Source organism: Ischnura elegans, chromosome 1 (genome assembly GCF_921293095.1).
Source record: "Ischnura elegans chromosome 1, ioIscEleg1.1, whole genome shotgun sequence".
Classification (NCBI taxonomy): Eukaryota; Metazoa; Arthropoda; class Insecta; order Odonata; family Coenagrionidae; genus Ischnura; species Ischnura elegans.
This window is the reverse complement of record NC_060246.1, coordinates 15146483-15161773: the sequence shown is the minus strand read 5'-3', so window position 1 is coordinate 15161773 and position 15291 is coordinate 15146483. Positions and strand designations below refer to the sequence as shown.

The window sequence follows — 15291 nt, the reverse complement described above, 5'->3', positions numbered from 1 at the left end:
TCTTTCATTATTCATTCATCTTTGGGTGTGCACTTGCTAACATGCGTATATGCACGCACCGCCACTGGTACCTATACGAATGCGTGAACCAAATTGGAACAGGCTCAATGTTCTACTCAAGGGGGGCGCAAAGGATATCTTGAGCTACCTTCGCTTTTATCGTAATAAAAATATAATCAAGTCACATGCAAAGCTAAAAAAAATACATTTTTTAACTAATTATACACATATACAAGACAGGGCGATCTATTTATATAAAAAGTTACAATAACGCGGATCTGCAATGTTCGGAATTTGCGGGCGGCCCCGAAAGGGAAGGGCGCGCGCCCCAGCTCATATGTGTATACGCTGGTAAACCGTGAAAGATCCATTTTAAAATTAAATTCACCGTCAGTTATTGAATTGAAATGTATTAAATAATCTTTAATGAAATAATAAGTGGAAAAAATTGCCTATTAATCTGAGTCAAGGAGGGGGGTGAGTATTTTGTTTTTTTTGCCGATACATACTCTGGCAGAATTTTATTTTTATGATATTCTCCGACGAGTTTTGAGCAGCGTTTCGTGCGATAAAAACTGAAATTAATTGCTGTCCATAGACCATGGTCCGTATATAAGGACCATGCCATAGACTTACGGATGTGTCTGGTGCTGTCCGTTCGTTGCGCCAGTTGCGTGAGTTGCGTCCTAACGTCACGTGCGTTGCATCCGTTTTCCGCATTCTGGAGCTGACGATCGAAATTCGCATCGAATAATTTGTGGTGTTTTGTCTTGCTTTTGTGGGTGGGAATTGTTGTCATGGATGGAGATGTTGTTGGTCGATATATTATAAGATTTGGTGTGGCTTTTCAGTACCAGACCTTAGTTGGTCTAATTTTATAGGTTAGTCATAAATGAGTCATCTCTAATCGTCATGTTCTCAGCGTCTGTCAGATCGCCTTGTTGATATTTTTCGGTGGATAAATGTTTATATGGACGAGGGACATGAGTGGAGAATTTAAGTATCATCTCCCATTATTTGGCCCTTACACATAATCTTCAAGGAGAAATCGCGGCTGTAATTTGACGTTATTTTTATATTTACGGCGTTATAATGGACGACCTCAAGCATAAGATTTTATTGTTGATTAACAAACAGGTGGGCATTTCTCTTTTGCTTTTTATATTGAATCGCATTGAAAACTTAAGGTTAACTGTAATGCTGATTATACTTTAGAATCCTCATCAGAAGTTCGATGAAGGAGAAAAACCCCCTGATTGGATGTATCGTCGAAAATCAAGTCGAACAGAAGATGAATCCCTTAAAGTTGCTGAAGATCTGGAAATTCTGGATAGCATTGATGAAGGATATTTCGTTGAAGAGAGTGAATTTGATTCGTGTCGTTTTGAAATAAAGGTCGGATATGTGAATTTTTGGTTGATTTTGACTACCAACTGTACTTCTCTTACTCTGCAATGATGTTATCTCGTGGTCTTAATTCTTTCATTTGCTCTCACAGAAGTTTCCTGAAAAGTTAGAATGTGAGAAAATTCAAAAAGAGCGCTTGAAGCTCTGTCAACAACAAAAAGTTGTTTCCAAAAAAGTCCTTCAACTTATATTGCAGAAGCAGTCAGCTTGCAGTGATGAGTTTAAAAGGTAATCTCTAATCGATTTTTGTTTGCGTAACTCACATGTATAATGCATACCTTATTCAAAATCGCATGTTGGTACATTCAATAACTAATATTACGTATGATTAACTTACCCGTGCACAAAATGCTGAAGCATCATCTTATGTTTCAGAGTCCTGCTAGTACAAGATGATGTGGGTGTAGCTCTTCAGAAGGCCGCCGATGGTAGGCGATGGCTTGGAATGGCACGCCACAACCTTACGTCTGCGAGTCTTGGTATTTTAGCTAATTACAAAAAGAGACTTGCTTTAACTTCACTCCTTTCGGCTCTTCATGCTATTAAGACACTGGTAGGTTCATTTTCCCTCTAAGCTCAATTTTTTTCTTTTAGCTTCCTAAAGCAGCGCAAAGAAATCGCTACACGCAATTCAGTATTTACCCTTGATTACAACTGAAATTTGAATCCTTTTATTCTGAGTGTTGAATGTCGCGAGTTATGGAAATTAGGATAGTTCAGCCGGAATGTCAAAACGACTTGTTCACTTATGATGTTTTCTTTTCTTTAACTGCTTTTCTATATTTGATTCCTTTACGACTTATCTTTATTCCAAGTTTATGGGAAGAGTAATGGTTTCCTGGGTGGAATGATACCAACAGAAAAGGCCTCAATTTTGATGTTTCATACAATTTGGGACGCCTCCTACCCAATTTACACTACCAGCATTCTACTCTAGTAATTCTGTTCCTGAAAAATATTATATAGCTATCAAAGCCTGAGGAACTTTGAGTGAAACTTGTTAAGTCATCAACCACAGTCACTTGAGTGAGTTACTTGAGTGACCCGGGTTTATTTGAAAGCGATGTAGGAGAAAAATGCAAAGGTTTCTTGGTTTGGAATGATAGTAAAGGAAACCTGATTGTTTCTCTTGGGATTCCTTTTTTCAAAATATCCCACTGTGGCTTGGGTTGATGTGATGGCTTGAGTGTCAGCACTCCTGCACTCCCTGTTCCAGGTTTCATATCCCAGTGGTGGCAGAATTTTTGATTACGTTGTCCCTGCTTGACTGCTGTGTGAAGGGCACTTCAAGTACTCTTGTCTGTCGAATGAGAAAGTTGGCCATGGTCCCCTCGGTGCATTTTGTTAGGAGCAGGCTAACGCTAATGCCATGTTTCTCACCACCCTTCCCTCATTCTGCTGATGACCTTAAGTGTTGGTCACCACCTTTATGTACCATACCATGTCAAAAGCTAGTGACTAAATTGTAGCAGAGAAAAGAGGAATCAGATCCATACGTAATATATATATTTGTGTCTGATCTTTGTTCAGCATCAGTCAGAGGAGAAGGTGCAAGAGCTGTTGCAAGGTGCTGGTGGTGTGACGGAGACGTCGGAGGGTGGAACGAGGGGAGATTATGTTGGTGCGATCCGGCTGCTGCTGGAGTGTCAGGCTGCGGCCGCCACCTTTGCTCACTTCTCATGTGTGGATGCGCTGAGCACCAAGCTGCAAGACACGCTTGAAATGGCCGAGGAGCAGCTGGATGTTGCCCTTGCCAAGGTCAGTCTCTGCCTGCAATCGGAACGGAAATTGATGAAGTTGAGCTTCCATTAATTGGCCTATGGGGACCCTTGGCCGATTAACACCAATTTCTCTCCCTGTAGATAAATTGCCAAGTCATTGAAAAACTGCCCAGGAATTATAATTTATTTTTTCCCTCCTAAAGTAGCATTTGGATTTTCTTGTGTTTGGACATATCAATTAGGATTTATGGATCATGGTTGTGATATTATTTTCTTGTATGGATGTTATTATTTCTTCTATAAACAGATTAATTATTCTATTTACTGCCCACGAATCAGGACTGGAACGGTCTCTGCTGCTCATTTCCATGTGCCTACCACACCACTAAAAAATGAATGCATATCAATGCAGACTGACATAGATCAACATATCTACATTAGACATACCCTAATGAAGCATCAAGCCATCCAATTTCCTTGTTAAATCGTTTCAACTCAGCAATAAATACATTCGAAATGATGGTGAACTTCTGTAAGTTATGATTTTGTGGTGTTTTCATCACAAGTTTTAATATATTCATTGGTGTGCTTTTGTAATCCCGGTGAAGGCAACTGAATTCTCCCCTATAGAATATTTAGACCTCAACAGAATGATATTTATTCTTTTCATATTTTACTCTGTCATTTTTCTTTTCAATTTTTTCCTGCTTGTCAATTTGCATTCATTTTTTTGCTACTTATGTTGGAAAGTAATTTTTTTATTCCTAGCCTGTCAATTAAGGAGTATGCATCTTGGCTTCACAGATCCAGAATTCATTATGAAAAAGGTTTTTATTTAAGTATAAATATGGGCAAGTTTGAAGAGAATAAAAGAAAAGAGTTCAGGTAAAACTTAAATTCCATTCCTGGGCAATATTACGGAAGTTTATGCGTGGAGAAATGAACACATGTCAAAATTGGAAGGAGGGGTAGTTCTTGATTTATTTTTCCTTCTCAGGTGTGTGTGAACTTTGATGAAGCCGAGTACAGCCGTGTGCAGGAAGCGTGGCAGTTGGTTGGGAAGACACAGACAGCGGTTGATCAGATGCAGATGCACGTCTCGACGGCACTGCATGCCACAGCAGCCTCTGCCTTATCGTCGCATCTCTCCAAGGGGTCTGTGGCAGCCACAGAGGATGCTGCAAGGGCTGCTTGCTCCAAGGGGGGAGGGGATGGGTCGCAGCAGGTGGGAGACGTGCAGCACATGCAGTACAAGGAACTGTGCAAGGTGAGCTTACCGTGTGAGTGCAAGTATGGAATGAAGAGTGCATTTTTATAAGGCCACATTCACAGCCTAACTTCATAATCTTTACACTCTATGCATATTCTTTCTTGGGGATGGATATTATGTGACCTTCTGATCTAGCCATTGTGTATTCCATATCACACGGCATGAAGAGTTGTATTAGAAATTTTATCAATTGAAGAATATTATGTGCTGCTTTTTTCGGTCTGAAAGGAATGAGGTTTTGACGGCTAAATTAATGTCCACAAGGAAATTCTGTCCTTAATAATGGATAAAAAATCAGAATTCCTGGTCAGTGATCATTTGCCTTGATTGCCTTTTCGGGATAAATAGAAGAGCAAGAGGAAATATAACAAATCAACAAGAATGTCTTGGGACCTTGGTACTCCACGTAGTAATTTCCTATATGTCGTCCACTCTTTTGAAGAAAATAAGGCTGATTGAGAAGGGGGTAGTAAAAATTTAATAGATTTTAATATTTACATTAAATTAAAGTTTTTATTTCACCAGCTTAACAAGCAATTCCTAAAAATTATTGTTTAATTAATCTAAAAATCACTTGTCTTTGCATGCCAGGCCTCAGATGCATTATCGCTGACATGTATTGCATACCATTCAGGTGGCGTAGAATTATTCTTGAAGCAGAGCTGTTAGCATCCATTCCACCCTTCACTCCATTATTACTTCCTGCTCATTAAATCGATATCAATGGAAAAAATTAACTGTAACTGCAAAGATACTTCATTTTTTAGCAAAAATTCACTATAGAGGTGCACTTTTCCTGGTTCATTGAGGGAAGTATTGTTACGTGAGCTGTTCGATTAGGAGGAGGGTTTCCCAAAAATTTCACTGTATGGGGGTGATAGAGGTTTTAATTTATTCCCATGGTGAGTCAATTAGTCATCGCTCTCATGTATTTGAATCAGCTTCATCCTCCTTGGCTTGGTCAATTTCCAGATGGCTAGTTAAAAATTCAAAGGTATTCGTTCATGTATTGACATTCTATGTGTATTTATCACTGCAAGAAGAACATCATCATGGTGTGTTCAGGAATTTTGTCCAATGTTACTGAAAAGCTGGCTATAAAAAGTGCGTGTTGTAAGATTTACGACCGCTACTGGTCCGTCAGAGGAAGTACAGGGAACAGAATTGAAAGATTTTGTGAGATAAAGACCATTCTTTTATTGATCCCCAAGTTGATGTTGCTCTCTCTACATCTCGCGGTTGACTCCCTGCTGCCAAGCTGCTTAGACTCCCAAGTCCACCTTAGGCGTCCCCACGTGATCGGTATTCACCTCTCCGATTCGTTGCCATCGCCGTGGCATGTGAGGCTCGTAGGTCGCTGATGTTGCAGTACCTATTGGTGGGAAAGGAGCGACCGGAAACCAGAGGGATGTGCAGGTAAGGTGCAAGCAGAGGAAAAGAACAGAGAGAGCGTGGGATGCTTAGGTAGGTGCTTTCAATATGAAGAGCCAGCATCCGGTCTCCTACAGTGTGATGGTATTTTTGAGGATTGTCATACACTTGCCTTGTGACAGACGCACGCAAGCCGATTGGCGATGTTCGTTTTTCAAATCCCCTAATTTACAAAGTAAAGAAATTCAAGTCCCTTTGTAAACTAGAGCTTCTATTCCACATAGGAGTATGTATGAAAAGTGGCACTAAATATTTGTTAATCATTATAACTCACTGGTAGAAAGGGTTTGGAAATATTTTACACTCTCTGTAGGCATTCTTTGTAGTCTGCATTTCCATTATGAAAATATATTTCATTTTAATGTATTCCTGATTGTACCCCTTGAACATAAAGAAAAATCTGTGCCTCTATGAATGACTTGAGCATTTTTTTGTTCATTATATTTACTCTCTGTGCCTGAGTTTGTAGTTAAAACGCTTCAAAGAAAGTTATCTAATGCAATGAGCGAGTGTGCTTCTCCTGGGTGTTTGACATTATCTCTGTGTATAAATTTATTGACATTGGATGTTTTTAGAACCGTGTACTCTTCCATTCCAGAATGTGCCTCACAATGAGTTTCTCCCGTGTTTGAGTGACTTGTGCAAGTCCTTGTGGGGAATAGTGAGGAGCTATCACCACATAGTGAATTGGCATCGCAGAAGAATCAAACCTCATCTTGACGAGAGCTCTACAGAGAAATCGGATAAAGAAGGTATTTACATGTATATTGTGTTCAGGTAGACTTACAGACAAGTTAGGCTCCTTAGAAAGTCGATTTGTCAGTATTGTACATTACTCAGATTCCAATAAATGGCACAGAAAGTCAATTATAGCATAAGCTGTACATTTTAAAAAATCTCTTACTTATCATTTAAGCTATCAGGATTAAACTTTAGAATCCAATGGGCATTGGTGGCAGCTCTGTCATTGGTTAAGAGCTGATTGTATGCTTTTGGCAGTATGTATGACGTGTTGGCAACTGGTCTTTATGTATTGAAATTTAGTGATGGGCTTGGTAATTGAAGTCTTTGAGCTTGTATAATGTTGAATATCAGCCATTCAGTGAAGGCAGGAAATTGTTAATTGCCAGTCATGTAATTGATTTCATGTGGGGTGTGTTGCTAGATTGTCTATCATTGGAAAGTGCTCGAGAAGGCTAATTTAGTGGAAAACTACATGAGGTTAACGATTCAATTTTGTGTGTGTAGAATGCCATCTTCATTGTTATATCTGGTTCAAGGAAGTGTAAACATTTTGTTAAAGTGTTGCCATGGAATCTTTTATTATACTAGAAGTGTAAATGCCAATATTTTTAAACTATGTAATTAACTGTTTTGATTTAAATTTGCTGAACTTGATTTTGACCTAATTTTATGTCCATGTAGAATGAGAAGTTTACTGCCATTTTCTTCTTAGAGGCATTCAAAAACAGGTGATTGTTCAGAGTTGTATGTTGACTAGCGTAACTTCGAGGTGTCAGATACATGATGTAAGGGCTAAGATTGTTTGGATGTTCCCTTGCATCTATGTGATGAGATTCGCACACCTGGTGGTTTCTTGATAGGCTGTGAGGGTGTCCCGGTGGATGGTGAGGGGGAAGCAGGGGAGGCGAGGGTGGCTGCCGATGACGGATTGTTCAGCAATGACTACGTGATGCAGAAGCTGACTGCAGGGCTGACAAGGATTTGGAACGAGGTGCAGTCCAAGATTTGCGTGTTCCTCCTGGCATCAGACCTCTCTTGGTACAAGTTTGATGACTTCCTCCATGTCCTTGACATAATTCACAGGTATTACGATTATTTCTATTTTGGTAGACTTTAGGGCTTATTGTTATTTTATAGTAGAGCCTGTAATTTAAAAAGTTAAAAAAACCAAAAGTTTTTAACTTTGCAGCTGAGAGTGTTAGTAAAAAGGAGGTTGTATTCATTTGTTGCGGTTTCTTTGCTAGTTCCACCAGGCCGACTCTAGAATATCACACCAATCACTTGCTATGGCCATAGAATAGTACAGTAAACTCTTGATTTTACGAAGTCAGTGGGACCGGAAAATCAGCACTTCGTAAAATCAAATTCAAACCTTTTTCATAAGTCACGAAAAAAATGTTAGCTTTTGTTTCTTCCGCCGTTTTTTGTCTTTAGTGGTCTTATTTAAATGTTTTCGGTGGTTATTTTCGGTATAATTCATAGAAAAGGCTTTTTGTTATCGATTTATGATGTGAAAAATCGTTAAATAATTATACCACCATAAAATTCCTATTTCTTGTTCATACTTCAACATCAACGATCGCTTAAGAAATTCCCGACCAGTTTAGAAAATGCAATCAAATAATGAATTGCAAAGTTTATTATAAGAATTTAATGTTATAAATTTGTGGTTAGGAGCGAATAACAACTATTAAGTTCGCGTAAGATAGATATTTGTTTCCAGCACCCACGGAATGTTAGCGGCAGCCGGCCTAACCGCCATTTATGTCGCCCTCTATCGCTCAGTGACGAGAAAAAAAAAGAAAAACGAGGGCCTCCACCCGTTTCCTAAATAACCTTCGTAAGTTAATATTTCGAGTTACTCTGTATATTCAGTTGAATGTGCTATCTTTTCCATAGGTTATTTTTGTTGAGATTCAGTTACGATTCTAAATTTCGTAGGATATGATTATCTTCTGGCGAATATTTGAAGTAAATTCTGTTTGAGCTCTCCGTCCAGATACTGTGCTCCATCATCTTCGCAGACGTTGCTACGAAAGACTTCATTCTTCATTCGGACCATATTCTTCATACCGGGTGTGAAGTGCTATGTTCATATAGTATTTCTCTCTCTTCTTTTATGCCGACAGGAGCAAGGTTCCAACCGGAAAACGACAGGAGAAACATCTTCCATTATCGGAGAAATAAAGAGGGAAACGTTATTATCCGCATTGATTGTTTTTCTACAAGAGATGTTTCATCATTTCTCAACGTGTGTGAAGTATTGGTTCACTTGCGTGAATTCCCAAAAATGACAAGCAAAAACCTGTACATTCACCTCATTTACATTTCGTGTCCCTTTCTCCTCCGTATTGAAAGTTATGCAAAGAATCATTGACGTAGAGAAAAGATTTTCTTAGCTTTAGCACTAAAAATAGTCGTGCAATAATCGTAAATAAATATAGTGAGGAAAGAGCAAAGAAAATAATTTAAATTGAAACGTCAGCAGAGAAGAAGAGAGAGAATTATAAGCACGGCACCATTTCCCTGATAGTGGAAGATACTTCTTCAGCCTCTCTCCGGTTAATAACTTCCCCCCGTAGCAGGTAAAGATGAACCATGCCCTTCTCCACAATCGGGGAACGTTCCCAGTGGGTGGGGTGAATAAGAGTGGGATGGGGATTGCCTGAGGAAAGAAGTGTGGTCAGCACAAAGGAGTGGTGAATAGTGGTGAAGGGGGCAGAAGAAAGAAGGGTGGGGAAATGGCCTTCAGCTCTGCCTCAGTCTACGTTTGGGGGCCGTATTTTTTGCGACGCACTCGACCTCTGTCACCTTAGGGGGAGGGAGTGAATGGGAAATGCTGGGGAAGGAGGGGTTTGGGATGCGTAAGATGGGTGTCAGCAAGATCAGCAGAAGGCCGCGGGAGGAAGTAAACAAAGACTTTGGAAAGAAAGATCTCTCGGCATGGGAAAACGGGGAGATGCGCGAGAAGAAAGTTCACGGTTAGAAGTGCGTCTTCATTACGAGTAGACCGAAAAATAAGTTGGTGGTTAATAGAGCCCAATACTTAAGATATTTAAGTTGTTTATTCAGGAAGGCTATTACATACACGAGAAGATACTACTAAAATATCAATTATTTTTTTCCTTTTTGCCCTTCTCCATCTCCGCTTCCACCATGGTTTCTCACTTGCATAAATGGGAATGAAATTGGGGAACTAACTCGTTAGCCAGATCAATATATCTTAATGTTTGGAGGGCAGCGGGTACTTCATTTTTATTTGGTGAAATTACTTCACTTTCATCTTCGTCGTCACTGCTATTATGACTAGTCCCGGCCGCTGCTTCATCCGACGCATGTACCGGCGTCCGATTATCGCAAGCCCGGAGATCATCGTCAAGGGCAATATAATCGTTTGATGTTGTGCGCTGTGCTCTTCCTGCTTTTTCCAAGAATTTTTCAAAATCATCTTTTAAGCCTCTAATCTCCTCCGCGATTTTATCCGCTGCTGCTTCCTGAATGTATAACGTAACGAATCAACCATTGCCGTGATATTATAGCAGTAGAATTACTAGTAGGCTAGTTGTATCAATTACCAACCTCGAGAACATCCTCATGATGCGCTATCAAAGGGAATCCGGCCGATTTCCAGCAATTTGCGATTGTAGTGGAGGAAATAAAGTACGTCTTTGAACCGTGTTTCTGCGATGAAAAATGACAATTTTATTAACTTGGCCATTTTAGCAAAGTTAACAAAGTTGTTATTCCTCATCGCAGAAACACGGTTCAGAGACGTACTTGAATGCGTGATAGGCAGGAGTGCGATGCAAACAATTATTTTTGATGATGGCATTGATTGATAGATTTTCAAAATGCAGTCAGAGCGGTCACTTTTGGGGAGAAAGGCCCCATGCTCGGAGGGTCAAAGAGAGGGGCCAGCGGGGGAGAGCTTGTCGAGGAAAGGGTCCCGGATTAGGGACCCTTCGTAGTGCTTCGGCAAAAAGTAGTCAAGTAGTCTTCGAAGTACGTTCACAGCAGCCTGCCTTGCGAACATACCAGGTACGTTCACAGCAGTGCAAAGGGTTAATTAGGAGTGTACGAAATACCCCGCTCAACCTTCCTGACATGTTAAACTACGAATTATTGTCGATGCGATGTTTACGAATAGGCACGTAAACAGGGGCATTATATCAGTTGCGATATTTTAATTAAGTCCTACTTCCCCTAAATTCCCACCGTGAGGTTTTAGGCGAACCCTTTCTCTCCAAAGTTGCCCTATCATTTACGATTTCACACTTTTGATGAACCACAGTTAGAAGCGCTGATTTTTTTAGCTACTTACGCCGGCGTAACTAGTTTTGTTGACAAATATTTCGCCATAGTTCGTATAAACGAATGCCTTTTGCTCCTGGGGACCGATCAGAGGTTCGTAAATTCGAAACATTTCGTATAATCGAATAGCACCATGTATTTACCATAGGCTTTTCGCCGGGACCGCACTGTCACTTCGTATAATCGAAAACTTCGTAAAATCCTGCTTCGTAAAATCAAGAGTTTACTGTAAATATGGAAAATATTTTGATGTCATCATTAGGTCATCAGTCATATATCATCACTTTGTAAATCAAATTTTGACTGATTACCTTATGTGGTACCTCACATTTAAGGTTATAACTGTTCTATGATGGAATCATTAACTATCCATCTGAGGTATAGACAGATGGAGCGGATTTGAATACAGCAAAGGGATCTGACATTTCGTGAACTGACCATGGGACTATCAACAATAAATAGGTCATCCAGTGAGAAAACCAGTCCTCCTCCCTTGCCACCTCTCTACAATCCTCTATCCCCACGCTGTCACTGAGGCAAACAGGCTATCTGTCCTGCTACAGGAGAGCTTCATTTTGCTGACATGTAAGTTGTTACTTGGTAGGTAACTTAATTGTGCCTCTGAAGAAGTTTTGAGGCTCTTGCCATGCTATTCTCCTTCTCATTGACCCTTTTTTGAAGACTTTCATGTCATCTTGAAATTTTCACCGTGTGCAAATTCTAAACAAGTGACGCATTATGGAAAAAGTTAAAATAATGAGTGGCAGTGATGCATCTTCATAAAGACACTCCCACACCTCTGTTATTCATTGTATAAGTTTCTCCCAGGGAATATTATCATCATCATCCATTGAAAATTTCAAACTCTTCCTGAAAGAGGGAATGAGTGAAAGTATCTTTGGCATCTCTGTGGAAATTGGGGTGGAGGATAGAGGCATTGGCTTTTTCACTTTGAGAAACAAAAAAAAATTCTCAGGAGCCCCATATCATCATGGAGGAGAGCTGCCCCAAGGCTGTTATTTCCTTGCTTCTTTAGAAACTAGGTTGGCCATTTGCCTTAAGTAGTAGTGGACAGAGATCAGGATAAGTAAATGGGTGAGAGTGCTCAAGGTTGTTGTACCCCCCAAGTTGAGGGTTTGGTGTCTTGAATCATCACCCACATTTGAATGGGGGATTAAGAACTACTGTTGGGCAGCTGTGAGACCACTAACTACCTTTGAAAAGAATCCTACTAACCATTAGTAGTACTCGAACTTTTAAATGCGAGACAAAATATTCCAATTACCCGAGGCCTAATTTCCCTGGAATGTGAAACTATTAGGCCACAAACTTAGAGTAATCATGATTGTGCATCAAGAAGTTGAAATTTGTTGAAGTGGATATGTAGCACTCATGAAAATTTCTATGCTTGGCTGCTTTATAATGCTGTTGACTAAGGGTCAGAACCAAAATTGTTTTTCTGTGTGTTATGAAGAGAATGAGGAAATTCAGTTCCAAGTTTATGCAGTCTAGTTGAATGTATTATCGCACTGTTTTCGTTTTCCCAAATGGGACCTCCCTCTGTTGCCAGGAACAGTTAATAAACTAATGAATGTACTTAATTAAATGGAGGTGGTTTCCCAGGATGCACTAGGTCTAAATCTTGTGAAATCCTTTGGTAGCCTCAGACTTACGGGAGACTAGTAGTGTGTGACTGTCTCTACATTTGGCTGCTTGAGCATCAGATGCAACTGTACAAGTGAGGGAATGGTATTTGGAGTGAGTGCACGAAGATAAAGTTAAAAATGAATTAATGCCACAGTGTTATTTAAGCCTGAAATGGCTTTTTACAGTAGCCTCTCGTTAATACGAACAACACTATTACAAAGTTCTCGTTATTATGACGCAAATCGTTGGTCCCGACGAAGAGGCCTATCCACTCGATAGTAAAAGAAATGTTATGGCAAAATTTTCTTTATTACGAAATTTTAAATTTTACGAAATTACAAACCTCAGTCCCAGTCCCGACGGTTACAAAATGAACTTTATTACCAAGTGCCATGAATAACTAGGTATATATAAAATAAACTAAATATAGGTGGATATACACTACACGACGTTTTAATAATGGTGCCACGTTTAAGTTTTCCTCATGTACTGTGCCCAAGAGCATCAATTATGGTTCTTTCTTCAGTGTACACGCAACATCATATAATAAGCTTCATTCCTGTGGAGTCATGGTGACCCACTCATAACTGCTCTTAAATTGGACGTACAGTTAGTCCTCTCAATTTTGGCACCTTTCGAGTAGGCTGATGCGACGCGATGTGGCATAGAGGAACTCGCACCATGGGCATAATCTGAAAAAAGTATCATTGAATCCATTGTGAAGTTATGAACTGTTCTGCATTTTGCCCATTCTTCGTTACATCAGAGAGTGATTTTTTTGGCTCCAGCTGCGTCACACGCCCAGCTAAATCAGTTCATCACAATTTCGAGTTAACGCACAATTGTGATGCAGTGTTGCATTCAGCAGGATAACCGCACTCCTCGTTGCCTTGCATATAGTCCGGCCGGCGAGAGTTGTACGATGACAGCACAAAGGAGGAACAGAAAACCCTGCGCCAGCACGGTTTGCAACCTATCGCTGTCTCGCATATGGACCTCACACCCTCGCCTAGCCATACAATGTTGTCACATGTATATGGAGCACCGAAACAAGCTTGATCCACCAAAACAAACCCTTTCTTCAAATCACCAAAACAACGGTTTCTCCCTTCAAAGGTCCTTCACGCTCGTCCTTCCTTCCAGCTCCTTTCTTCATGGAATACTCTTGTGTACAAGTGACGTGGGCGTTTCCCTTTCTTACCTGGCAACCTTACGCCCAACCCTGAACTAGACCCTTCAGCCTGTCATCGGACAACTCTCGGCAGCCAGACTAGGTTTATCAACTTGTGAACAAAATCTTCTAGTTCAGTAAGATATTCAGTGAGATATTCAGTAAGATATCAACCCTCGATTGAATCATGCCGCATTCTTCTACAGAGGAACTGAAATGAATTTTTTTGTTTTAATGTATTTGTGCGTAGTTTAATCGTGAGTATTATGCACGGTTTTTTTTAAGATCCATAAAAGAAACGTTCGTATGAATTTCGCGATTAAGAACCTCCAGTTTTTCGGTCCCGTGAACTTCGTAATAACGAGAGTCTACTGTATTCAGCAATATTTGTGCTGTCTATGAGCTTACTTATTTCATTCTGTTGTTTACTTTTAATCATTCTAGACTTATTGAAATTGGAGAGGAGTTCTGTGAAAGCAAGTCACCTGAGCTGCAGGATTCTGTTCGTGCCAAGAGCTTGGAGTATGTGTCCAACCATCATCGTGCTACATTGGACGAGTTGCGCATTTTCTTGGAGAATGAAGGCTGGGAGATTTGTCCAGTTCGGCCATCATTTTCCATACTTCAATTGAGGGTATGTTAAGTGGTACCATTATCATCTCTCTGGTGTCTTCTGAATGTATGATATGAAATTAGAGATTTGTTATATTGAGAGTTTGGAGTAAATGCCTAATTTAGTCCTGAGTTCTTGTGTGGGCCCAATGTTCTTACAGGGATGCAATTTGTCTTTTGGCATGTCTGTTCCAAAGGCATTCACTTTGAAGACTATGTAGACAGTTCAGAGTGGGCAGTTGGGTGCCTCGTTTTGCTACTTATTCTTGAGACTAATTGCTATACAACACAGAAGTAGTTTTTCTAAAATTATTAATATGTATATTCTCTCACAATTTTTTCCTTTGAGGTTGGAAATTACAAAAAAAAATCATTCATTTTGTGGCAATTATGTCAATAAAATGCTGGCTTTGAGTGGAAAACATAGAGATTATGTATACATGTTACGATTGAGATCTGGTGTATTCCACAGAAATTGAGGCAACATACGACAAAATTAAAATGCCAATGTACCACCAAAGTGATGATTTTCCATTTCATTAACCCTTGGGTGGCATTTCCCTGTGAATTGATGCAAGTTGTTCTTGTAACTGATGCGACTGTGAAATTTGAATTTAGATTTTAGGAAACTTATTTTTAAGTCTGGATTGTGGAGATTTAATGATGACCAGTTCACACAATTACACCCATGTCTCGCTTAGTGCAATTTCGATATACTGAAAATTCGTTCCTCGGGGAAACATACCTATGCTGCTTAACCCAATTAAATATCCTTAAAACACTCTCTTGAATTAAAATGAACTTGCACTAAGGACACACGAAGTTGCTCTCATTGTACGCATATTATTAGCATTGCTTGCCTCAATTTTACTTCTTTGTTTATGTATTCGTCAAAATTCATTGCTTCGCAATGGCCAAAAGCATTAACTGTCATGTGGTCCAGATAACCAACCTACCGAAGTAATTTATCTCAGCTC

General features: G+C 39.8%; 1 protein-coding gene across 2 annotated transcripts in view; it reads left to right on the top strand.

Moving 5' to 3' along the window:
* The first annotated feature begins 737 nt into the window (after nucleotides 1-737).
* Nucleotides 738-15291, top strand: part of LOC124156093 (syndetin) — a 31434-nt gene continuing 16880 nt past the window's right edge. The window contains exons 1-9 of one of the 2 annotated variants that reach the window (XM_046530426.1): nucleotides 738-1137; nucleotides 1216-1395; nucleotides 1499-1635; nucleotides 1783-1960; nucleotides 2938-3165; nucleotides 4126-4395; nucleotides 6428-6581; nucleotides 7434-7656; nucleotides 14147-14336. In XM_046530426.1, the coding sequence (XP_046386382.1) occupies nucleotides 1093-1137; nucleotides 1216-1395; nucleotides 1499-1635; nucleotides 1783-1960; nucleotides 2938-3165; nucleotides 4126-4395; nucleotides 6428-6581; nucleotides 7434-7656; nucleotides 14147-14336 (1605 nt within the window). In that variant the 5' untranslated portion in view covers nucleotides 738-1092. The remainder of the gene's footprint in view (nucleotides 1138-1215; nucleotides 1396-1498; nucleotides 1636-1782; nucleotides 1961-2937; nucleotides 3166-4125; nucleotides 4396-6427; nucleotides 6582-7433; nucleotides 7657-14146; nucleotides 14337-15291) is intronic. The other variant, XM_046530418.1, reaches the window with a different exon arrangement.